The sequence below is a fragment of the Centrocercus urophasianus genome, unplaced genomic scaffold (assembly GCF_019232065.1).
Source record: "Centrocercus urophasianus isolate 14NV4802_14NV808 unplaced genomic scaffold, USGS_Curo_1.0 seq_15, whole genome shotgun sequence".
NCBI lineage: Eukaryota > Metazoa > Chordata > Aves > Galliformes > Phasianidae > Centrocercus > Centrocercus urophasianus.
This window is the reverse complement of record NW_024884697.1, coordinates 18749561-18773355: the sequence shown is the minus strand read 5'-3', so window position 1 is coordinate 18773355 and position 23795 is coordinate 18749561. Positions and strand designations below refer to the sequence as shown.

Sequence of the window (23795 nt, the reverse complement as noted above, 5' to 3'; positions counted from 1 at the left end):
ATTTCCACTTTGTTTCTCTGCTAAAGCTACGCTTACGATTCCCTTAAGGCAATAACAATGCGTGTCCAGCTGAGCTGTAAGGAATGAGAGGTGGCATTGGCTGATAAAGGCGTGTGATGGGCAGGGTGTAAAAATTCAGATAAACAACAGCACAGATACCTGCTGAGCTGCAGCTTTTTTCTTAAACATTTTCTATATAGACATCACTCTAATATTGAAGGCTGTTTTTCAGATCATATGTATACTGATGTTTCCTTTGAACTCCCTAAAGAAAATGCTAGTTGTTCAAGTAAGCAGAAAGAATAGGGGAGCCTAAAACCAACACTGCCTTGCTTGAAAGTCCAGGCATGATGAAACCTCATCAGCACAAATCAGTGTGCACCCTGGAGTTTGTGGCTGCTGAGTGCCTGTGAGCCACAGGGCAGGAAGAGGATCAGCCCTTATGCCAGGAGATTGGATCAAGTCTTGTACTGTGCTGTGTTAAGCATAGGAACTTGAGTAGCCTTTGTAAGTTACTAAGATTCTATGACTTTTGCAATATTAAATACCATAAACACTTATTGGAGATGGTATCTGGTTCTGTCTTAGGTTTCTTGTTTAAACAGACATGGTGATCCACAGGGATTCTGAAACTGTGACATGGGGGCTAATTATAGAGCATAGGGAGAACACAAAAAAAAACAGGTTAATGAGTGGGAGTGCAGCCAGGTCACCTCCAGGCTTCTGCTGAGGAGCATTGCCAAGAAGGTGCATACCTTGTTTGGAAGTAATTGTCTTGTGTGTGGGAGTGTCTGTTCCATTCCTCCCTTCTCATTCTTTACCTTTTTTTTTTTTTCTGTCCTTACAGTTTAGATGTTACTTAATGCAGCTAGTTTTTGTGAGCAATTTTTTTCTCTACCAGGAATGCTGGAGGTTATCTAGAATCTCAAGCCTATTTTCAGTTGTCAGTAGAGTGTCAAATAAATGAGAACTAAAAATCAGGATTTTTCAGCACAAGTTACTGAGCTGTTTTGTCAGTCTGTCATTGTTAATACAGGTTTTAACTGATAGCACTTCATTATTTTCAGATTAATTTAAACATCTAGATTCTATTAGTTGAGTTTAAGTGGCAAATACTTAGACCCAGCTGAATGGTTGCTAAGCATACTTTGACAGGTCTGCATTGGTTGGAGGTAATTTTGACCATATCTTATTCAGTCGTGGTTGGATTAGTGATGTTAATTGATGTCAGCATAGAAAAAACTAATCCTCAAATCCACAGATGTTTGTCATGAGATAAATGTATGTTTTGTCTCTGCCTAGTCCATAGCTTCAATGCAAGAAAGTGCAAAAGCTCTCTTCTGCTGCACTGTTCATACACATGTATAAACTAATGCCCCAGGAACATATTTCTGACATTCTAGTATGTGTTTTCTACCTCTGTGAAATTTAGGAGTATAAAAGAGGTGGTGTGAATCCTATGTTTGTATAGACTTCAAACATCATTCTCTGGATGGCTGGCTATAGCTGCTGAAAGCCTCGCTGTCAGCTCCTACAGCAGAAAGGGAAAATGCTAATATCATTTTAGTGTGTTGGAGACATAAGTCATGAAGTTTTACTTCCATTAGGATGGGAACATTATTAAGATTCTGAAATCTCTAATGGTAGCCTAGAATTATAGCAGACTGTGCCTATAGCTTTGAAACGGCAGGAAAAAAAAATAAAGATCTGCCTTGTTAAATTAGGACACCATTTAAAAAGACTGTACTATGTAATGCAATGAATTTAAAAAACCTTTACATCAATTCATAGTAGCTGCAGAAACTAAGATGTCAGAGAAAGGTAGGGAACAGGATCTGTTTCCTAATGTGGCTGTAGGTCTGTGCAGGTTATGTGTCAGAATAACCTCAGGAAGTTCAACAAAGTGCAGCGTCCTGCACGTGGGGACCCCAAGCACCAGGACGTGGCTTCTATCAGTTTGGGTAGGAAACAAACTTGCCTCTTTAGCTGTTTTCAGAACTCCTGGTTATGTCTGCAGCCTTTATGATCAGCATTCAGCCTCCTCACTGAATAACAGTGATTTATCTGCTCAGCCCTTTCCTTGGATGATGTGGTGTCAGGCATCACGCCAACATCTGTGGGTCAGATATGAGTGTAGGCCTTCCTAGTGGAGTTTGGATGAGCCTTTCACAGCTGTGGAGACAAGGCAAGCTGTAAGTTCTGTTAAACATCTGCAAATCTGTAGCCTAGGAGAATCAGGCTTTGTTCTTTGGTTAGTGAAACTACTGCTCATCTGAGGAGAGGGAGAAGGGAAAGGAAGAACACTGGATGATGCCACTTTACCGAGGGTAACTGAAAGGTTAGGTGGTGATTTTTGGTTGAAAGCTCCACGCGTGCGTTTCCTGGGGATACACATCAGTGAACCATTTTGCACAGATGAGAGTTGAAGTGCTAATGTAGAACCTCTAAAGTTGTACACCTGTTTCAAACTCTCCTGCCTAATAATCATATATATGAGTGACTGTTTAGAAGGTTTCCCATGTGTAAGAAATTCCATGAGTATTTGATTTTTTTTTTAGAGCTGATACTGTTGTTATTGGGCAAAATGTAACCTCTGTGCATGTGGTATGTATATTGATCTGTTCCTAGGCAAGAAAGTACATTGAATCTCTTCCACATATGCCTCAACAGGATTTGAAAGCAGTATTTCGTGGTGCCAATCCATTAGGTAAGAAAGTCAGAGTGATACAGCTTAAATCTCTCACTAACATATGAACCAAAGATTTCCTTTGCTATGTGATCCCATGTGATAATTGGTGCTGTGAAGAGAGCATTGTGTTTAACCTTTCATCCTGAGATGGTTTTTCCTTTGCAAAGTCCAAAGCTTTTGTTGTTGGAGATTACTGGAACCTCCTAATGGAAAAGTTGGTGGGTGAAAACAGACTATGTGTGAAAAGCAAAAGCAAGCTATATATAGCAGGGGTAAATAAAAAATGTCACAGGATCTGGACTAGAGGCATCACTTCTGGCTCAGGAAGGCCGGGAGCTGTGAATTGCTGGTGAGGGGGAGAATACACCAGGAAATAGAGCTGTTTGAATGTTCCTCTTGAGTATTGTTTCCTAAGAATTTATGAACCATTGTTGGACACAGGATACAGGGCTAGACTGGCTGTTGGTCTGATCTGGCACAGCTGTTATTGTGTTTAACCAATTGGATCTGCCTGTGCAAAAGAGATTTTCCTATGAATCATTTGTTGTGACATGGCAAACAAGATGCTCGAGTCATCTGAAACATCTTGCTACACTTCCTAGCTTGTTTCATCTAGTGCACATTCAAGTGTTGTACAGAGGGACAGATTTTGAGTTAAGATGTGGATTATTTATATTTGTTGAAATACAATTTTATTTTTACAAATATAACTAGTTGTGAACAAAAATGGAATCTGTTTGCATGTGTTCCATGAGAACATGCTATGTACTGATATTATAAAAGGAACTTGATGACAGTACATATATGAAGGCAGTAACAATTGTTTTATGTAATAATTTGTGGTAAACTATCCATATAAAGCCAATTTCAGTCTTAAAGATCTCTCATTTCTAATTATCTGCAGCTGTTGCCTTTAAACACCATTTACTTGGTGGTAGGTCCTGTAAAGTTCTTTTGGAGTTTTTGTCTGATGGGACCATGTTAAGCACCAGATGCACAACACTGGGGTATTTAACTTGAGGCACACAGGTGTTTTCACAGTCAAAGCTGTGAATGTCTGAAGAGGTGAGATAGATTATCATGAACCGATGCACACACCAGAAGCAAACCAGAAGCTTCTTCCAACTCTGAAAGTTCTACTCACAGCATAAAATCTTCAAAAATTGTTTGTTATATTGCTTAAATTTTGTGGGTTTGTTTTTTTTTTCTTTTTTTTTTTTCCAATAATGTTAAATGAGCATAAAGTGAGAAGAGATAGCATGTGAACAGTTGCCTTCTCTTTCACTTCTAGATGGTCCCTTCTGGTTTTGATCCTAGTTTCTCTTGTTCCCGTAGCGGTAGACCTTCTTGAGAAGATGCTGATACTGGACAGTGACAAAAGAATTACTGCCTCAGCAGCCCTTGCACACCCATACTTTGTACAGTATCACGATCCGGATGACGAACCTGAGGCTGAGCTCTATGATGAGTCAATAGAGAATAAAGAGCGAACCATAGAAGAATGGAAAGGTAACAGATAACTGCACACAGGTGTTAACGTGGTCAGCAGAACAAAACCTGACTTCAGAAACAGTTTTGCTCTGTTTCTAACCAGAGCAGTTTTAACTCTTAAACTTCAGGGGTGCAAGGACAGTCCATGTGTGTTCCTGTGAGTAGAGGGGTGGAAGGGTTGGTAGTTTCTCTCTGGATTTTGCTCCCTTTCCCCATTATGCCTCTAACAACTCCTGACTAGGTTTCCTATAGCAAGTTTAATCTTAGCTAAAAGGTGACACTACTTACCGTGCAACCACTCATTTCATCTTCCTTTTAATCTGCTAGGCCAGATCCTCAGCTGAAGTAACAGTCTTGTAGTAGCTGATGCTATTTGGGATTCTGGCCTTGCTTTCTTCAGAACCAGAAATGAAAAATGTCTATGTACGTGTGTATTTTAATAATCCTTCTTGATATAGCCAACTAATTGGGAATAGATAAAGCATGCTGTTGATCCTGTTCAAACTGTGAGCAGCTCATCTTACTTTGGAGTGACAAAACCCAAACCCATTCTTGAGGAATACTGCAACAGTCTTTTTTCAGAAGTTAATTTCCTGCTTGCATCATGATCATATTGCAGTATAGCATTACAGAAATAATGTGGCTAAACAATAAGTTTGCAAGTATGCTAAAAAGCACAATCCAATTTCATCAATGTCTGATGAGGATATATCATGCTAAAGCATCCTTACTGAATGTTTTAAATTGAGAAATGTTCTAGAAAACTAATTCTTCCAGTTTATTAATAAAGCCCTCTCCTTGGCTTAAGTTCATTGGTACATAATCTATGAAACAATTGCTTTCCTGTTTCTATTTATATATTCTATAACTTCTTCTCCAGAAAAGTTTAATAAAATATATGAGCATAGTAGCTTATTTTATGGTGAACATTACTGATCTCCTGTACCTTCCTCATGTCCTTGCACTGACTTTCTGCATTTTGTGCCACATTTTATCCTGGGCGTTGAGGAGGTTGACTAAAACAAACACACCTTCAGAGAGGTTGTGGATGCCCCGTCCCTTGAGGTCTTCAAGGCCAGATTGGATGGGGGCCCTGAGCAGCCTGGTCTGGTATTAAATGGGAGGTTGGTGGCCCTGCCTGTGGCAGGGGGGGTTGGAGATTCATGATCCTTGAGGTCCCTTCCAACCCTGGCCATTCTGTGATTCTGTGACACCTCAGAGAAAGATAGGAAATGGTTTGTGGATCTCTGTACAATAAAGCAGCCTCCTAGAGTCCTGAAAAGGCTTTCTAGAGTCCTGGAGGGTCTGTAGAAAAAATGAGGATCGGGTGGCATCATTTGCTCCTTACCCATGCTCTGTATGCAAAATCTGGCAGTGAGGAGGTGTGTTCAGTTTTCTTTACCAATGGATTTGCTTTCTGCTGCTTGTTAAGCTGACAGAGTCCTTAACAGAAAAGTTTAGCAGTTTTCAATTCATTAAAGCTGATTTCTGTTTGTGATGGAACTTTGTTAAAGTAACTTAAGAACAGTCTTAGCTTGAGTCTGAACTGATGAATTGGAGGTGAATTCTGTAGGAAGGGTAGTGTATCCTGCAGCAGTACCATATTCTTTTACATCATTGTGCTTTGGGAACTACAGATGAAATTCCTTCTTTATACAGGAGAAAACCATTTCAAAACTATACTGGCATGGAACGTGCAGCTCTTCCTCCTGGCCACATTTTTAGCTTGGGAAAGTAAATATTTTCACGTACCATGTGGGGTACATTTAATAAGGTGACATCAAAGGTCACAATTTGCATAAAATGTTTGAATTGTTAATGAAATATTGACCCATTTTCCTCCAGACATCTGTGCCATATTTCTCTTTTTCTGTTCAAATTAAAAGTGGTGCTTGATCCCAAGGGGCGCTGAGCAGCCAAAGCAAAATGAGATTTCAGACACTTTGTGTTACACGTTGGGCACTTAAGAGTTTCCTTGACCTCTGCTGCACAGCTGAGGTTTGCAGCCCCAGCTCATAGATTTTGTCTGACATGTTTAATCAGTTAGAAGATATTTCAAAATGCAGAGGCCAAGAGAATGCCATTCAGCATTGAATGCTACGCACTATCGCTCCTTTGCTGCTGCTCCAGTTTCACATATCTCAGCATAACATCTGTACTTTCAGCTAACTAGGTGACAGGAGAACAGGAAAGAGCTTCATAAGCATGCAGTGCACAGCCAGCAGCATAATTTATAATACAGTCCCAGGCACCTGATCCGTGAAGGCACTGCCTTACTGACTTCTGCCAGGAGCTCCTTGACATACCTGGCTGCCTGTGACCAGGTGCTCTTCAGATGCTGCAGATGAAGCACTGAGTCACCCAACAAATCCTTCAGCCCCAGGGCTCTGTAGGTGGAATTTCTTCCAGGGGAATCCTTCAGTTGTTAGCAAAGCTCATTGGATGTGCTGTGCTACTGAATGCTGCGCAACTGGAGTATAGCCAAGACCCAACTGTAGGGTTTGTACACACTTCTTACAGTAGTGCTCAGTCCACTTTTATGTTTATTAGCTGTCAGATCCTGAAGTAACACATAGTTGATCATTTATTTATGTATGGACTGGATTTGATCCTTAAAATACATTACCTGGCTTGAGAAAATCCATAGGAGGTGGCCACCGACGCTGTGCGTCATTGCTGCGCAAGGCACAAAGTATGACATAACATGAGAAGATAAAGGGCTCTTCCAAAAGCAGCATAAAACAGTCAATCTGTGTTTCTAGTTAGGCCTTTCTGGGTGAAAGTAGAATTGCTGCATGCTTGTAAGACAGAAAAAGAACATTTAGTCAGAGGATCTTTAAGCCTAAACCACCTGGATTTAAAGGCATTGGTGCATCGTTGCACATGATTTATGTTGTAGGCAATTGACGGAAGATTATAAAGAACATTCTTTGTGGTTAAAAGTGCACATCTTAAAACCTGTTTTTTGTGCTTTTAAAGATTCCAGTTTGCATTACATTTTGTCTTTTTTTACAGTAAGGTCATCTGACAGCGTAACTGATGGTTCCATTTCAGGGCCAGTTGTGATTCAGCAATTAGGTGAAGGGGACAGACACATTAATAGAATAATGTATCCAAGTTAGCAGAGCTAGTGAATGCAGTCTGAGTTTCGATCTAGGTAGATTGATGAGGCTGGAAATACAGACTAAAAGTCACGCATGCATTTAACAGTTCTGTCTGGAATATTTTTCTCATAAAGAGAAATTAGAGAAAGTCTTGTAATTCTTCTCTCTCTCTTATCCCCTCTCTGCAGAACTTACCTATGAAGAAGTGATGAGCTTTAAACCACCTGACCTGAAAATGGATAGCCTGGAAATAGAACAGTGAACGCTGGCAGCTGTGCTTTGCCTTGCTGCACTACGAGGACTGTTAAAATATAACCATACAATTTAACCTGTGTTCAAATACACATAGATTTCACTATCCAAAGATGTGGAAAAGCAGATACGTTACACAGAAGCCAGATGTTGTCTGTTTCGAGGTTTTCTTACCTTGTGATATGAATGTACTCCCAGTTCATAAAGGGTGATAAAGAACTGCTCTGTTCTGACAAAATTATGCACTGAGTTCTGTTTAACGGTGTTTTCTGCATGTTTCATTTTATCAGTCGTATTGCCAAAATGAAGGTGATGTTTTTAATTAATTTTAAAGTTGTGCATTTAACGCATGAATGTATACAAACATAAACATAGAATTCCATACAGGCAATCCTTTTTTTTTTTTTTCCTGGCGTTAGCCTGATTTTAACTGTCTGTTTTCATTTGATTTATAGTTAGTGCCTTTATGAAGAGAGGGTGTGGTAGCAAGATAGACAGAATATGCACACGTAGTCCTATCTGTGGTGGTCTGACAGATTTTCTAGATGTCTCTCAAACAATCTAGCACCAGTTGGAAGTCAGTAAAAAATAAATCTTTGTCTTCTGTCGCCATTAAAGTGTCTGTCCTCGTTCTTTTATCTTTAATCTGCACAGTGCCAGTTTGGGAGCCCATTGTAATTCCCAATGGTGCTCCTAACCTCACCTGTGCCGGAGGGCTGCTGGTCTTGCACAGTTTACAGGAGGGTGCCCTGAAGGCACCCAGCACATTTCTGTGGTTTTCTGCAAACATCAGCCAAGGCTGTCACAGATTGAAGTGCAAGAATTCCAGTTCAACACTTGGAATTCAGTATTCCTCATGATCTTATTTTCCTTCAATTGATCTGTGAGAAAGTAGTCTACAAAGTGCCATTGGAAGACAAGACAAAATGAGGTTTAAGAACAGATTTGTGAAAAACAAAGTAGCCATCTTGACAGATTTTCTTTTCAAGCAAAATGTGAAAGGCTTTCCAGCTTGGAAAATTAGAACGTACATAATAAATTGCAGGGCAGACTGCATACTGAGTTGTATTAAATAATTTAATTTATTGCCTTTCCCAGTGGAAGGCATAATACTAAGACAGGAATATCCTTTGGCATAAGGCCTCCTGTGATTTAATGGCTGTCTTTCTCACGTACTAACAAGCTTGGTTGCACAAACTACTCAGTGTTCTTTTTTGTGTCTCGTTCTCACTGTCAGAGTCTCATTTTGGAGGTGGCTTTTTATATTACTTAGGTTTTCTTCAACTTTTGTCATTAAGATCTAGTTGTACAGCTATTACATGAGATAATGAATTCTACTGCCTTTGTTTACCTTCCTCTGTATCTTTTCTATGTAAAAAGATTTTTTCTTAATAAACAGATAGAAAAAAATCAAGTCCAAGAACTTTTATTTTTCAAAGACACTTGGCGTAGTACTTTTGTCTTCTTTGAGAAATAGAAATCATCATTCCACCTAAAAACTTGCTCCTCATTTGTGCTTTACACTGGTAGATAGTGATAGGAAATGGGGAATGGTTTTAAACAAAAGGAAGGGAGATTTAGATGAGATGTCAGGGAAGTTCTTTACTGAGAGTGGTGAGGGGCTGGAACAGGCTGCCACAGAGGCTGTGGATGCCCCATCCCTGGAGGTATTCAAGGCCAGGTTGGGTGAGCCCTGGACAACCTGCTCTAGTATGTGACCTAGAGGCTGGCAGCCCTTCCAGAGGTATGGGGGTTGGGACATGATGAGCCTTGGGGTCCCTTCCAACCCAAGCCATTCCATGATTCCATGACTCCTGTCAATGTTTGCCAATTACCTCTTACTTACATTCAGTAGAACGCAGCAATCTGAATTCAGCTTTCTTCAGTGCACATTAAGCTGCGTGGATTTATTGAGAGTCCTTTGAATTGGCGTGTGGCTGTCATTGCAGTGCCACCCTTTGGTGCTGCGTGAGGCCTGTAATGGTTGTGCAGCAATCATCTGAATCTCACACTAAAATAGGTGACAAGGTTATAAATCCTTAAATGATCTGTCTGGCTGCCTAGTGAAAATCATAACTCAGGCATGTCTCACGCATCTATTTTTTTCATTTACTTGTTTACCACTTAACAGAAAAATAGTTCTGTGCTTTATTTTCTCTGAAATCCCATGCTGAGCTTCTTGCCTGGTCTGCAACTGTTTTCCAGCTGGAAGGGCAAGGATGCAATAAATTTCATGAGAGCCCTCTGCATCGAACGATAATGAATTTAGTGTGGGATTTGTCCCATCATCTGTTTAATCTGGTTTCCTAGCTATGGGGGTCTCCAGCTCCAAATGTTTCCAAAGAATGTGTAGAACTCCATGATAGGCAAATAGCTCGATTTGATCTCTGCTTATTATATCTAGTTAAGTAGAAAGACAGAGTTTTTTTGTCACATCCAAAATTTGTTCTCCTGGCAACTCTGAGTCTTCCTTAACTGGGTAGTTAAAATATCAAACAAAATTATATTCTATTTTCCATTCACAGATGTGATTTTTTTTTTTTCTAGGAGATAAATTATGTAGGGAGAATACAGTCGTAGCCACATGCAAACTAATCAGAGGTGACAGTAATGGATAACAGGAGCTCAGCTATTTTTAATGAAGTACTGTCAAAACTCATAAATCATTATTTCATTGTAATGTCAAGAAAAATGATAGCATGAAAGACAGTTTTTCCCTTCATTTCCCAAATCAAGGCCATTTCTTTGACCTCAAAAGCCACTAATTAACCTATTTTTCCTAGAACAGGTAACGGACTCCCTAGTGGAAATGCAGGAAGGCAGTGTGGTAAGTTTATCAGTTTACAACAGCAGGACAGGGTAATTGGAAAGGCAGTAACCCTACTGAGACCAAAACAGGGAAGGCTTACTACTAATAATGCTTATCATCTGAACACAGATGGAAAAAAGCATCTGTCCACCAACAGAAGCGGGGAAAAGAGGTAAATATCTCTATTAGGGTCTTTCACAGCTGTATGATCACTTAGAACTAAAAGCAGAGTTTGTAAAAAAAATAAAATAAAAAGAAGTATTTCATTTTGGCTTTTTGATAAAAAATGTTTAATAAAGGAATTGTTTGCATAGCCTGCATTTTAACTACAGAACTTTTTATAGTGGGTTTAACTGGGTTTTTTTTTCAGTCTCCTGACACCATTTTTATTACAAGCAGGATTTTGTATGTTCTCTATATATTGCATGCACATCTGCAGAAAGTGCCCTACACTGTCCACAATAAATGGTCATAGAACTGCTTGAGTTGGAAGGGACCTTCAAAGGTCACCTAGTCCAATCTTCCTGCAACAAACAGGGACATCTACAGCTGGATCAGGTTGCTCAGAGCCCTGCCTGGCCTGGCCTTGAATTTTCCAGGGATGAGGCTTTCACTGCTTCTCTGGGCAATCTGTTCCAGTGCTTCACCACTCTTATAATAAAAAACTTTTTCCTTGTATCCAGTCTAAATCTCTGCTTTTTTAGTTTGAAACCATTTCCCCTTGTCATACTACAACAGACCTTGCTAAAGAGTCCATCTTCTTCTTTTTTACAGCCTCTGTTTAGATACTGAAGACACTATTAGGTCGCCTTGGAGCCTTCTCCAGGCTGAAGCCCCATCTCTCTCAGTCTGTCTTCATAAAGGAGGTGTTCCATCCCTTGAATTGTTTTTATGGCTTATCTCTGAATGTGCTCCATGTCTTTCATTTACTGAGGACTCCACATCTGGACACAGAACTTCAGATGAGGTCTCACCAGCACAGGATCACCTCACTTGCTCCACTGGCCATGCTTCTTTTGATGCAGCCCAGGATCCTGTTGGCTTTCTGAGCTAAGAGGACACATTGCTGGCTCGTCCAGCCTGCCATTCACCAGTACTCCCAGGTCCTTTTCAGCAGGGCTGTGCTCTCTATCCTTCCATCCCCAAGCCTGTACTGATAGTGGGGGTTACCATAACCCAGATGCAAGACCTTGCACTTGGATTCACTGAACCTCACGAGGTTCATCTGGCTCACTGCTCAAGCCAGTTCAGGACTCTCAGGCATCCTGTCCTTCAGGCATGTTGACTGCACCACACAGCTCGGTGTCATCCAAGGGTGCACTCCATCTCAGTGTCATTCATGAAGTTATTAAAGAGCATCAGTACTGAGGGAAACCACTCATCAGTGCTATCCAGACGGACCATTAACCACTGATCACCAATCTCTGCATATGATCTTGCAAACCAATTCCTCATTCGTCAAATAGACAACCCATAAATCTGTATCTTTCCAATTTGGAGTGAAGGATGCTGTGGGCTGCCGTGTCAAAGGCCTGACTGAAGTCCAGATGGATGCCATCAGTGGTTCTTCCCCTGTCCACTGATGCAGTTATGCCATTACAGAAGGCCACAAGGTTGGTCAGGCAGGACTTGCCTTTGGTGCTGCTTATAATTGATGGTGCTCGTTATCTCTGACCTGTAAAGCACAGAATTAATTCTCAGCAAAACACATCTAAACAACACAGCTGTGCCTCAGCTACTCACATTTCCACTGAAGGAAAACATCACAACCCTCTGAGGGCTCTCACTGGTTAATTACTGTCATTGTTAGCAATTTACTTCTAATCTAAATTCACCTGATTTCGGCTCTCAGTCACTAGAGCTTGTTATCTTGCTACCTACTAAACTGAAATTACCTCTAGAATTTATTATCTCACTCTAATCAGTGCTAAGTGCAACTCCAAGCCTAGTAATTTTGTCATTGGAAGTAGAAGGTCTTGCAAAAGGAAAAACAAGTCTATACCATGCAGCTCAATCTTTTGACATGCTCAGGTGTAGGCTGCATGTCTTTTACAGTCTGCATCTTCATTTTTAAGATACCTCAGCAACACTTCTAATTTACAAATGCACCGATAGAAAAACTGGGGGTGGTTTAGGGGAAAAGCACAGCCTAACAGGCTGTCATTTGCCATAACACTCAGAATTTCCTCCTCCCAGTACTTGTGGCCACAAAAGTAGGAAACAGCAGAGTTACTGTTTTAGGAACTTGTAGAAAAAAGGTCAAATAGAAAACCAGGTAATCAACACTGGTAAATGAAAAAACACCATGCAACAGTAGGTCAAGACCTATCAATTAGACAGCACTGTTGCAGAATTCCCATTAATGCTCTTAGTATGTTTTTATTTGGCACAAAAGATGAAAGGAAAAGAGGTGGTTCAGTTCACTGCAAGGTCAGACACAGAGTGAGCACTCACCCCAGGAATGGGAGGGGGCAGCTGTTTCAAGGACAGAATGCTGGCAAAAAAAATACATTTGGCAGAGGTGGGGAGCATCAGTACAAAAGCCACTTCCTTCCTTCTTCCTGTCACATGTGCTCCTGGATAATAAAGACCATGCAGACATCCACCTCTCCAACACTCACAACCTGCTCAGAGATGAATCTATTAAAAATTGCACTATTTAAATGCAGTGAACTACTTAACTAGCATCCTTAGCTCCAACTTTGCTGGAATGGCTCAGGAATCCCTAATGCGTGAGCAGTTGGAAAGATTTAGCTCTTGCTAAAAGAGAAATACACTGCAAGTTGCATAAAACTATCTCTTTTGTTAGTAGCAAAGGAATTCAGGCAAGGCAAGCTCAGTCTCACTGGGAAAGAATTAAGGGTAGCACCCCTGCTCCTCTTTGAAGGAGCTGCTTGTTTCTCTTGCATATGAACCATGCTGCCAGTGTCTGCAGATACAGTGCAGCCCCCTAAAGCTGCTTCTCAGGAAATCAGCATGCTCTTGCAAAGCCTGCCTACCAAGTGGCATTCATTTATCAGTCTTTGACATTGATTGGCTTTCAGTTCTGGGTGCTATGCGCATTATTAAATGGGACCCATGTAAGTAGGCAAAGACAAAAGCACGAGGATTTTATGTGACTAGTATCAAGAGGGTCAGAAAGCTGCATTAATGAAGCTGCCATCGACCTTGCTGCTGCTGTATGAAGTGTAGAGCTGAAATGCATAAAAAGGTCTAAGTTAAGGGGGGATATCTTGTGAGCTTCCTATACTAATGCTGATCTTCTAACAATCCATTATACAGAAAATCTCTACATAATGAACGAAGCTGTTCAATTAGGCTTCAATCCTCCATGCATACAGATGCTTCATTTTGCACTCGCATAGTCCCTCAGCTTCAATTATTGTCACCAATTAACATGTGCAGTTGTACAGAGGTTTTAGCTGCTCCTTTTAGGTTCCAGATTGATCACAAAGGGTAGTGAGTGCAGTAAATAATGAATCTCAGTGGCAGCCATGAGACAAATAGGCATTACGCCTGCCATAACTGGCAGCCTCCACTGAGCCATACCTTGCCCCTCATAGAATAATGCCCTCTAGATTAGCACTAAGATATATTCCTATTTCATACTCACTTTGTTATAGAGCCCAAAGGCTCAAACCAAGAACAAACCCCAGTCATGTTTCACTCTGTGCAGAAACTACACAACGTGTCCTGTCCAGCCTTCCCATCAGGCTGAAATGGAAAAGCACCAAATGGCCCCGACATCAAGGGTGATGGAAAACACGGGTAAGAGTGGCACTCAGAGTGGTGACATAAGCAGGTGATAGCACAGCTATGTAGAGACAGATAGGTTACACTTTCAGCTATATCCATTAATGCCCTTTTTGTATGATTTTTGCATCAGAGATGGAAAACTCTTCAAGAGTAATTTTTCCTCTGCACAACAGAATCTCGGGATGATAATCTGTGATAGTTTAAAAACACCACTGCTTCCTTCTGACCCCCCAAATTCAGACACAAACCCAGACTCCCCACATATCAGTTTATGGCAGGAATCAGTAAGAAGAGGAGGGCCTTTAGGCAGGATCTGGGGACAGAATCATGAGAGCAAGCAGTTGTTCTATACATACCCATCTGCTATGTCTACATATGGCTGTGCTTCTTCCATCTCATTTCCAGAATGCAGAGATAAATGGGGCAGGAAACACTGCTGTAACACCTCACTCAACATCTTGAGCAAATGAAATGCCTAACCAAAGAAAATAAAAATAAAAAACACCTAGGTAGTACCTAACTATTCCCATCAGCTTATTGTAGAGCATTCTCACAGCATGGCTGAGCAGCTCCCCTCTGCGCCGCATACAGTGGAATTCAGGCACCCTGTTCAGGGGTCAGAGAAACAACCTCTGAATAGTTGCAAAACATTTGGCAACAGCTCCACGAGGAAGGGTGTGGACACGATAGCACAGGAACATTGTCAGAGGAAAACTGACATTTTTGTTTCAGCTTTATTTCTCCTTGCAATAAATGAAAATTGATTTGCTTCTTCCACAGCAACAGACACGAACAGGCAAGATCAGACTACTTTAAAAAGAGGACCGGCTGTTGGCCCACGCTCTTCTGCCCTGACAAACTGCCACCTTGTCACCATTAATAGAGAGTTTGTCCTGAGCAGTTATCATGCAGCTCCCTCACCAGGCTGTGTAATTTCTCTTCCTCTGCAGAACTCCTCAGGAAGACGTGGTTAGCTTCTCTACTACTGTCTCACAGAACTGCTTCTCCAGCACTGAAGTCTCAGGTCCTGTCTGGAGTGTGAACTGAGTTATTAATCCCTGGAGAGATCATAAAGTGTAATCTCTGTACACATGTATACCGTGTACACTACTGTACACATCCTATTTACCACGTGTTTTGCAGCTGATGGCAACCTTACAGCAATGAAAGGTGCTAAAAAAAAACAAAACAAAAACTTCTCCACAGTAACAATCTTCCCAATGTTCCCCTCACAGGTTGGGCATTAAGTGTGTGTTTTGCATCGTAATATTATTTATTACCTTTTATTCATGATGTCTGAGAAACCTTTTTTTCCATTATCTTTACATTAAAAGTATGCCAAAAAGACATATGATAGCATTTGTTTTTCAATTAGCCCTTCCCAGCAATACTGCCTAGGCCAAGATGTGGCTGTAGTATCACACCAGTGTGACTGCAACAGATTGTCTTCAGGAAAATACCATATACTCCATCCAACCAAGCCCAGCAGGTCACCAAGACTTTGCATTTTGTGACTCTGCTGTAAGATTTGCCAGCTGTGGATGGATCCAAGCTATTAGATGTTAAATAATGGACAGGCTCAACACCCAGTAACAGGTACTGCTGTTTAGCTCTCACCTGGCCCATACCATATCCAGCCATCATCTGAATATCAAACACTGCAAAAAAAGCGATGTTGGAAATTTAATAAACGAATTGGGTATGGTTGGGATGGTTGATCTGAAAAACAAATGTGTACAATTGATCTGACAGAAGCCCAGCACTACCTGCCGAGTGCCACAAGGCTGCTTTCTGTTCTCACTAACATAGCTAAGTCAAACGGGTCACCTATCGGCAGAGAGCAATACTGGAGATCGCCCGTGCGGTGGAAGGATGTGAGTTTGTACCTGACACGTCAGTAGTGAGAGGAAGAGGGCAGGGCTGCTCGCCCGAACTGAGCAGACACACAGCACGGCCAGATCGCCCCTCTCCAGATAAGCCACAAACTGAACTCTAGCAACAGCAAGCCTGAATTGCCTAACCTCAGCAACATTGCTCAGGGCTGAAGTCAGACCACACAAAGGGCAAGAATTCTAGTTATATACGCACAGAGAAAATATAGAACATATTAAAAAGAAGGCCTTTGCCTTAAATGTGCCGACCAGGACAATTTGCTGCGGAAATACAGCACCATGAAAGATTTTAGCAGCCATTTGAGCCGCTTCATACCACTCCAGAGATGCATGGACCACTTGCACATCCACTGCCTCCTGCCTGCAGACACCCCTGTGCATGCAGAGCTGCAGGAAGCAGCGGTTGCACAGCCCCAGCCTGGCAGGAGGACTGTCCACACCCTGCTGCTGTCCCTGTCATGCCCAGGGCTGCTGCTGGCATCTCTGCTCGTGTCCTTATGACTGCAGCACCATTCCTTGTCACAGCCACCACGCATTTCTCTGCTCCAGCTTACTGGTAGAATATCATTTGATGCAGTACAATACTTTAGTGGCCTCCACAATTATAACTAAAGGCAGTTTTTCTCCACTGACCGTAATTCTCATTTCTTCCTCTTTCCATTTCTATTTTTTACTTTGTATCCCTTAACACTTCAGTGTAAAAGTCAGCAGAGTTTTACCACATCCAAAGCACTGACGCAAGAGTTCAGACTGCAAGAGCCACACCACAGAACCACAGAATGGGTTGGAGGGAATCTCAAAGACCATCTACTGCCAATCCCCTGCCATGGGCAGAGCCACTCAGCAGCTCAGGTGCACATCCAGCCCAGCCCTGAGTGCCTCCAGGGATGGGGCACTCACAGCTTCTTGAGGCAGTTGTGCCAGTGCCTCACTGCCCACTGGGTAAAGCATTTCCTTCTAATATCTAACCTAAATTTCTCCTCTTGTAGTTTAAAGCCATTCCCCTTGTTGTATTGCTATTGGAGCGTGTAAAATGTCATTCCTCCTCCCGTTTATACGCTCCCTTCAAGTTCTGGAAGGCTGCAGTAAGGTCTCCAGGAGCCTTCTCTTCTCCAGGCTGAACAAGCCCATGGTGGGCACACACCCAGATGAAGGCCAGGGTGTGCTTGTGCTCAGCTCCACAGTAAGGATTCTCAGTTTACCCCAGCAGCACAATATCCAGCACAGCACATAGGGCCTGCACGGAGCCCTGGTGTCACCAAGCAGCCATCCATCTGCACTCCTGTCAGCTCCCACTCCCACCTCCCATTTCCAAGGCTGATTTCGTAGAACAGGGGAGATATCTTGAGCTTTGCAAGACAATAAAGCACACATCACCCACCAGATCCATAAACACACAGCAGCACGCAAGCGAGTCATAAGGAACAGATGGATTTTGAGTGTGTCTTGGTGCGGCAGAAGCCTCACACCTTCTTCTCTGCACGGCGCTGGATGAGGCTGAACGGCCACGGCCGCATCTCAGCTCGCCGAGCTTCTCGCTCCGCCGTGTCGGCGCTGTGAGGGAGCTGCCCTCGCCGTCCACGCAGGCAGCGGCACGGCTTCGGCCACGCTGCTGCGGGGAGAGGGGCGGAAAGCAGAAGCGCTGGAGGCGCTGAGCCGCTGGAAGAACTAAAGCGGTGTACGCAGCACGGGCGGCGTGAGGGAAATGCCGGGAGCAGCACTGCCACGCACCGTTCCTCCCGTGCCCAGCACCTGCCGGGTCGCCGCCTTTCCACGCGGACAGCCCGCCGGGGCTCAGGAGCGGGCAGGGCGCCGGGCCGGGCGGTGCCCCCAGCGGAGCGCGGCGCTGCCGGGGGAGCGGGGCAGGGGCAGGGGCGGGCGAGAGGGAGGGAGCGAGGCGCGGAGGGAGCGCGGCCAAGCCCGGCCCCTCGGCTCGCTCAGCCCGGCCTGGCGCTCGGCGCTCCCCCCGGGCTCTTTGTTGGAGGTGGCGGCATTAGCCGCGCGCTATGTCCTCCCCCAAGAACGGCTTCTACCGGCAGGAGATCACCAAAACTCTCTGGGAAGTGCGGGACCGCTACCGGGACCTGCAGCTCGTAGGCTCCGGCGCCTACGGAACCGTCTGGTGAGCGGGAAGGGGTCGGGCTGCGGCTGCCCCGGGGAGGAGGGCGCACCCCGGGACCGAGGGCGGCCGAGATGGCGGCTCGGCGGGGCGCAGCCCGGGGTCGGCGGGACGCGGCGCTTTCGCTTTCCTCCCGACCAACTTTCTCCGGCGGCCGTGCCGAGCCGGGCTGCGCTGCCAGGTCCGGGGGGGACTGAGGAGCGCCGGCCCCACCCGCACCTGGGCGGCCCCGTCCCGCGGAGAGCCGGGCGGGGGAGCGGGGGTCCGCCCGTGCGTGGTTGGGAACGCGCTCCGAGCCGCGCGTGTCCCCATCCCGGGCTCCACCCTGGAGCGGGACGCCTGGCTTGGGATCGTTTTTCTGTGCCGGGCACGCCGCTGGCAGGGCGAGGCAGCAGAGAGCGGCGATGCCGCTCCGCCCGCACTCACAAGGCGCTGTTCTGCTCCCCTGAAGCTCCGCTGTGGATGGAAGAAGCGGCACCAAAGTGGCCATTAAGAAGCTGTACCGCCCCTTTCAGTCCCAGATCCTTGCCAAGAGAGCCTACCGAGAGCTGCGCCTCCTGAAGCACATGAAGCACGAAAACGTGAGTTCAGTCTTCGCAGAGCTTACGTGCACTGAAAAAGAAAAGAACTGGGCAAGCTGATGTGCAGCTGTAGCGTTCAGGGCTCTTTGACGAGACCTGTGGTCTGTCCTCCGTCTGCCTGTCCCTGATCTGCAAACGTCAGCTCACACATGGGAGTCTCCTGTGAGAAGCACATCTTGCTGTCCTGTAGGAAAGGTCGGGTGGGAATGTTTAGAACTGCAGTGGAATTTGTGCTTCAGACCAGTGAGAGAGATGGAGTGCCCAGAAATTCCATCCTCATCATTACATCCCTGTGAGGTACAGGAGGATGGGTCTGTGCTGTGCATCCCACACTGCAGCATCTGAAAAGTGAAACAGGTTTTCAGAACTCGCTGAAAGTGGGCATGTTGTGCATGCATACCTATTTGGGGGAGTAGGGCTTTCTTTATCTTTCACGAAGTATTCGGAAGTGTTGGGTTTGTGCTAATAGGAAACAGGGAATGTTTGGGAATAACTAAGCAAAGTGCTTTACTGGAAAGTAAAGAATAAGATACAGCACTCGGCACAGATTCCCACACAGTACAAAAGAAGAACAGCTGTAGGAAGAAGTGTTGAAAGTGTGATTAAATTGTTTATCCTGAACAGATCTGTGTGAAAACTTTTGTGGAGTTGAAGCGTGAGGAGAGGCTCCCATGGTGGGCTGGGGGGATCGGAGTAGTGGCTTTAAATGCTTTAAAATGAAGAAGAAAAAAAAAAAGGAAAGATTGTGGCTTATTAAAATGATACATCAGAGTCTGTTTTCAAGTAATAATGTGGGAGATTAATGTGGGAGGTTGGAGCATTTTTCCTTCATATAGCCTTCCTGATGGCAAGCTACATGATGGAGAGTGAGGATGAGAGAAACTGGTGCTAACAGTAACCTGTCATTGTCATTTGACATTATGAGATTAACAGTCTGGGTACCAGTGTTGTCTAGATTTGTTTTGAAAAATAATCAGTGGGATATCTGGACTGTCTGGAAGAAGGCGGCCTTTTGTAGGCTTAAGGCTTTTTGTGCCTCTTAACCTTTTGGCCTAAATCTTGTAGCATATTTCCTCATTTTACTTGAAGTAACAGCTTTTTAACCACTATTGTACATATCAAAGACTTAATTTTTGCAGGGATCTTCCGTGTCATACATGGGCTTTCACACTCTCTGCATTTTCTCCACTGAATATCTGGGAGCAGTTAGCTCCTGCAGTCAAAAGCTCTTAACGGTGTCCAGAGTTTGCAAACTGTCTTCCATTTCCCAGAGTCATGCGTTGGGTTGCATTTTTCACTCATGTAGGCCCTGAAGGACAGCGTTCTGGAACCTCCCCACGTGCTTGTTGGATGACTAAGGAATACAGACAGAAGTGCTCACTGTGGAGTGTGAGTGCCGTTTGTAACAGTTACAAATCAGTATACATGGAGGAAGGGAATATTATGTAACATGTAGTCTTAGAAAACAATTTTGGCCACAGAAGGATAAATCTGGTCTTAATGAGTATTTACTCATTAAAGATCAGTGACCAAATAAATGATCATGCAAGGAATGTGTGGACACTGGGGAGGCAGACAATGACCCTCGCCCATCCAGTATAAGGCTGAAGGGGCATTACAGCTCTTCATGAGGATTTCCATCCACGATTCCAGTCCCATACCATTCATTTCACCCACTGTGAATTAGGACTGGCAGCAAAGCCTTTCAGGATTTCTAACCCTCATGCTGACCTCGGGATATTCTTTAAACATTCCTCCCATCCGAAATTAGACCAGAGTGGCAGTAGCACTCCTCATCAGGATTTTCAGGCCTCCTCCCAATCTTTGATCTGCTGCAGTTCTGTCAAAGAGCCTCTTTCTTTGCACATTGTTGTTCCTTTCATCTGTTGTCATTGCCTTTGGATAGAGCATGTCTGCCCTTTGTAGCTTTCAACGGGTTGTTATGATGTGTATGTGTCAATGTATTATCATAGTTTATTTAACCTTATGATGTATTCAGAATAATAGAAGAAAATAGTCTGACATGCCACAGTAAAAACTGGCATCTCTGACCCTCCATTAAGAGCACAGGAGACATCATAAACCTGTGCTACAGTTCTTCATTGTGTCCTGCTGGAGTGAAGAAAACGCCTGCTCGATACCCTGGATTACCTCTATTATTGATCCTTTGAAGAGTACGCTCATTTACTTAGTGTGGAAGTGTCTTAGGATGTCCTGTTATCCTACAGGATGAACGTAAATATGGGAGTCATCTCACTTAATTTTACTGAAGTTGTGTTTTACCTTGTAGGAGAACTAACTCCCAGTCATTTTGCTCATCTATTCAGGCATTTTCAGGAATAGGCAACAGCAGTTGCAATGTACAATTAACGAACATACAATTAGCAGAGTGGCGTGGTTGGGATGGTATTCTATAGGTTTCATAATTAGAAAGATTATCACAGTGCAGAGAGAGAATCAAAAATAAATGGAATGCTCACTCGTGTCCTAGGCTTGCAGTAGAAAACTCCAAAGGGAGCCATCTCCAGACAGAGATCCTTCCCCCATGGCAGTCAGGCCTTAAATGGGGTCTAGGAGAGGTGCAACCGCCTGCCACCCCTTCTGGTCACACAGCTGAATCGCCTTCACCTGTGCTCCCATGGCTGAGCCAGTCTTTGCCTCAGGTGGTCAATCAGTGGCTCAGGCTGTGACTCAAGAGTTCCCATACGTTGCAGAGATGACTATCTCTTCATTTTATATGCCAAATCATTATGGTCTCTAATGGCTTTCTAGGTGCGCGTTACTGAAATGTAACAAGGAATATTTCTGTGTAAGCCATGCAAATTTGTAACATGGAACTTCTCTTCATCCCTCAGAAAACAAATCCATGAGGGAAGTGGTGTTGATGACCATGGGGTAGAAGCCATCTATCAAGAGAGTGAGACCTGTCTCTGATGGCACTCAGATCTGTCTTTTGATGGATGTTATAGTCTGAGAGAATTTGGGATGTTTCACAAGCATCGTAAGTTACTTCTATTGCCTAAGAAGTAATTTAACCCAGATATTAGATATTGCCTTAGATATTGCCAAAAAGGAAAGTTAGCTTCCAGCAAGATAAGTTGCTGGATCACTTTTTAGCTGTATAAACAGATACTCTGGCAAAAAAGAGGAAGTAGTGTGAAAATGGGGAATACAAGCAGCTAAGCAGAATGAAAAGCATACTGTGTTTTTTGCTTTTCTTCATTTATTCATGCTATCTCCCATTACAGATCTTGGTTGTTTCTTTGGCACCCACTGCATCATGTAGAAGACCAGGCTGCTTATCTTTTGGAAGTTTTTTTTGGGTAGTGCTGCTTTTGTTCCCTGCCTTTTTACATTTTGAGTTCATTTAAAGTGAGGACCCTTAAAATTATCTACTATGGCTTTGACTTAAAACCAGAAAGAGAATGAAAACAGTGCCTGTGTGCCAGCATGCGTTTGTATCTATATATAAACATAAGCACACGTGATAATTCTGACCCAGTTGTACCAATTTAAATTCTGAATATGCTTTTGGAATAAGATTTTTGACAGATGCCCATTAAATATCTCTTCAAGTTGAGTCAGTTAATATTCTACAGATGTCTTCCTGGAAACCTACTAAGAGTCAGCTGCAGTATTTGTTTAAAGGTACTCTATATATTACTCTCTCAGTCATCTCTCTGTGAGAACATTACTCTCTGGTGAATTCCAACATCTCAAGAACAATGTATGTTTTACATTAGGAGAACCATGTAGCGTTTTTCCCCCTTTGGGAAGAGCTCAGGTATCCAACAGACACCAAATCAGCTCTCACTCTACAGCTACGCTTCTGAGGATGATGATGCAGGCCTTCCATTTCAGGTTAGCTGATGCTTAATTATCTTGAATTCTTAATTATGAAAAAAGTGAGGTCTTTTGGCATCAGCCAAGGGGCAACATTTTTTCAGAGAAAATGCTAGGAAGGTATGCTCCTACCTGAGGAGATCTTCAGACTGTCACTTTTGCAGCTCATCTGGCCTGGCGTGAGCATTAGAAGAGGAAGTATACTAAGTCAATCCAAGAAGGGAGTTACAGGTGAGCAGTGCCTTTACACAGATGTGTGGTGCCACTGTGAATGCTCACTGTATTGGATTTCCTACAGGAAGCCCTGCAGGACTGCATCAGCTGAAAATTCACATCCTTTAAGGAGATAAGTGCCATAAAATGCAAATTGTGAATCCTGTCCGAAAGTGGCAAATCTGCTTTCAGATTGCAAGTGAGGCATGGCTGTATGATTTACTGCTGTCAAAATGTTGTAGGGCAGTAACACTCATGGTGCTTTTTCTGCATGCTGAAAGCTACAAACAGCAAGGCAGCTAACACAACACCAAGTACTGAAAGAAGTGACTCCAGGAGCTGCTGGTAAATCAACATGGCAATACCAGTCATCACACGTTGGGCTTGTTCTTACAAACCTACCTGCTAGGTGTTTTATCCAGGCTGAACGTCAGCCATCACCTGTTTCTTCACACCCAGCCTTAGACAGTAATAAAGCAGACGGATGTGCTTAGTCAAGTAAAACACGGTGAGGACAGTGCTAAAACCCAAACCTTTTTGTTTTAGGATTTTTTCTCACTCTAGGGTGTAAGTCTAAAGCATTTGAGTCTGTCGGGTGTTGCGTATAGGTCTCTAGCGGAGCGTGGCTTGTGAGACATGGCTGGTGTCTGTGGATGTGCTGCCATTTCCATCTCTCCTTGAGGTGCAGCAGAGGTAACCCTGGGTGGAATGGAAGTGACTGCAGCATGAGCCTTGTGCTGTGGGTTACAATCATAAAAAGATTGAGGCTTCTTAGTGTAGTTAAAAGGACACCGGTGCCCTGTGATGTGGAAGAGCACAACAACATGAAGTTGAAGCTAACACTGCAGAAAATGTAATGCAGTATGATATATAGTTCAATATACCCCAGCAGGGCTCTCTTAAAAAATGTATTTGCAGCTTGAGTGCCAGAGCTGCTCAGCTTCGCTGTGTGTTCATGCGTAACATCCATGGGATAAAGAAGCACTTACTGCATGAAAGACATAGCCTGCATTACTTATTAATTTATAGCAGATCACGTCTTTCAT

The 23795-nt window shown here is 43.6% G+C and overlaps 2 protein-coding genes across 4 annotated transcripts in view; both read left to right on the top strand.

The window, feature by feature from the left end:
- MAPK11 (mitogen-activated protein kinase 11) overlaps window positions 1-8153 on the top strand; it is a 29500-nt gene extending 21347 nt beyond the window's left edge. For 2 of the 3 annotated variants that reach the window (XM_042815670.1, XM_042815669.1), the window contains 3 exons: window positions 2629-2707; window positions 4025-4198; window positions 7473-8153. In XM_042815670.1, coding sequence (XP_042671604.1) covers window positions 2629-2707; window positions 4025-4198; window positions 7473-7546 — 327 coding nt within the window. In that variant the 3' untranslated portion in view covers window positions 7547-8153. The remainder of the gene's footprint in view (window positions 1-2628; window positions 2708-4024; window positions 4199-7472) is intronic. The other variant, XM_042815671.1, reaches the window with a different exon arrangement.
- A 9773-nt stretch (window positions 8154-17926) lies between these two features.
- The window catches only part of MAPK12 (mitogen-activated protein kinase 12), a 29372-nt gene continuing 23503 nt past the window's right edge, over window positions 17927-23795 (top strand). Inside the window, exons 1-2 of the mRNA XM_042815915.1 lie at window positions 17927-18115; window positions 18564-18693. Coding sequence (XP_042671849.1) covers window positions 18000-18115; window positions 18564-18693 — 246 coding nt within the window. The 5' untranslated portion in view covers window positions 17927-17999. The remainder of the gene's footprint in view (window positions 18116-18563; window positions 18694-23795) is intronic.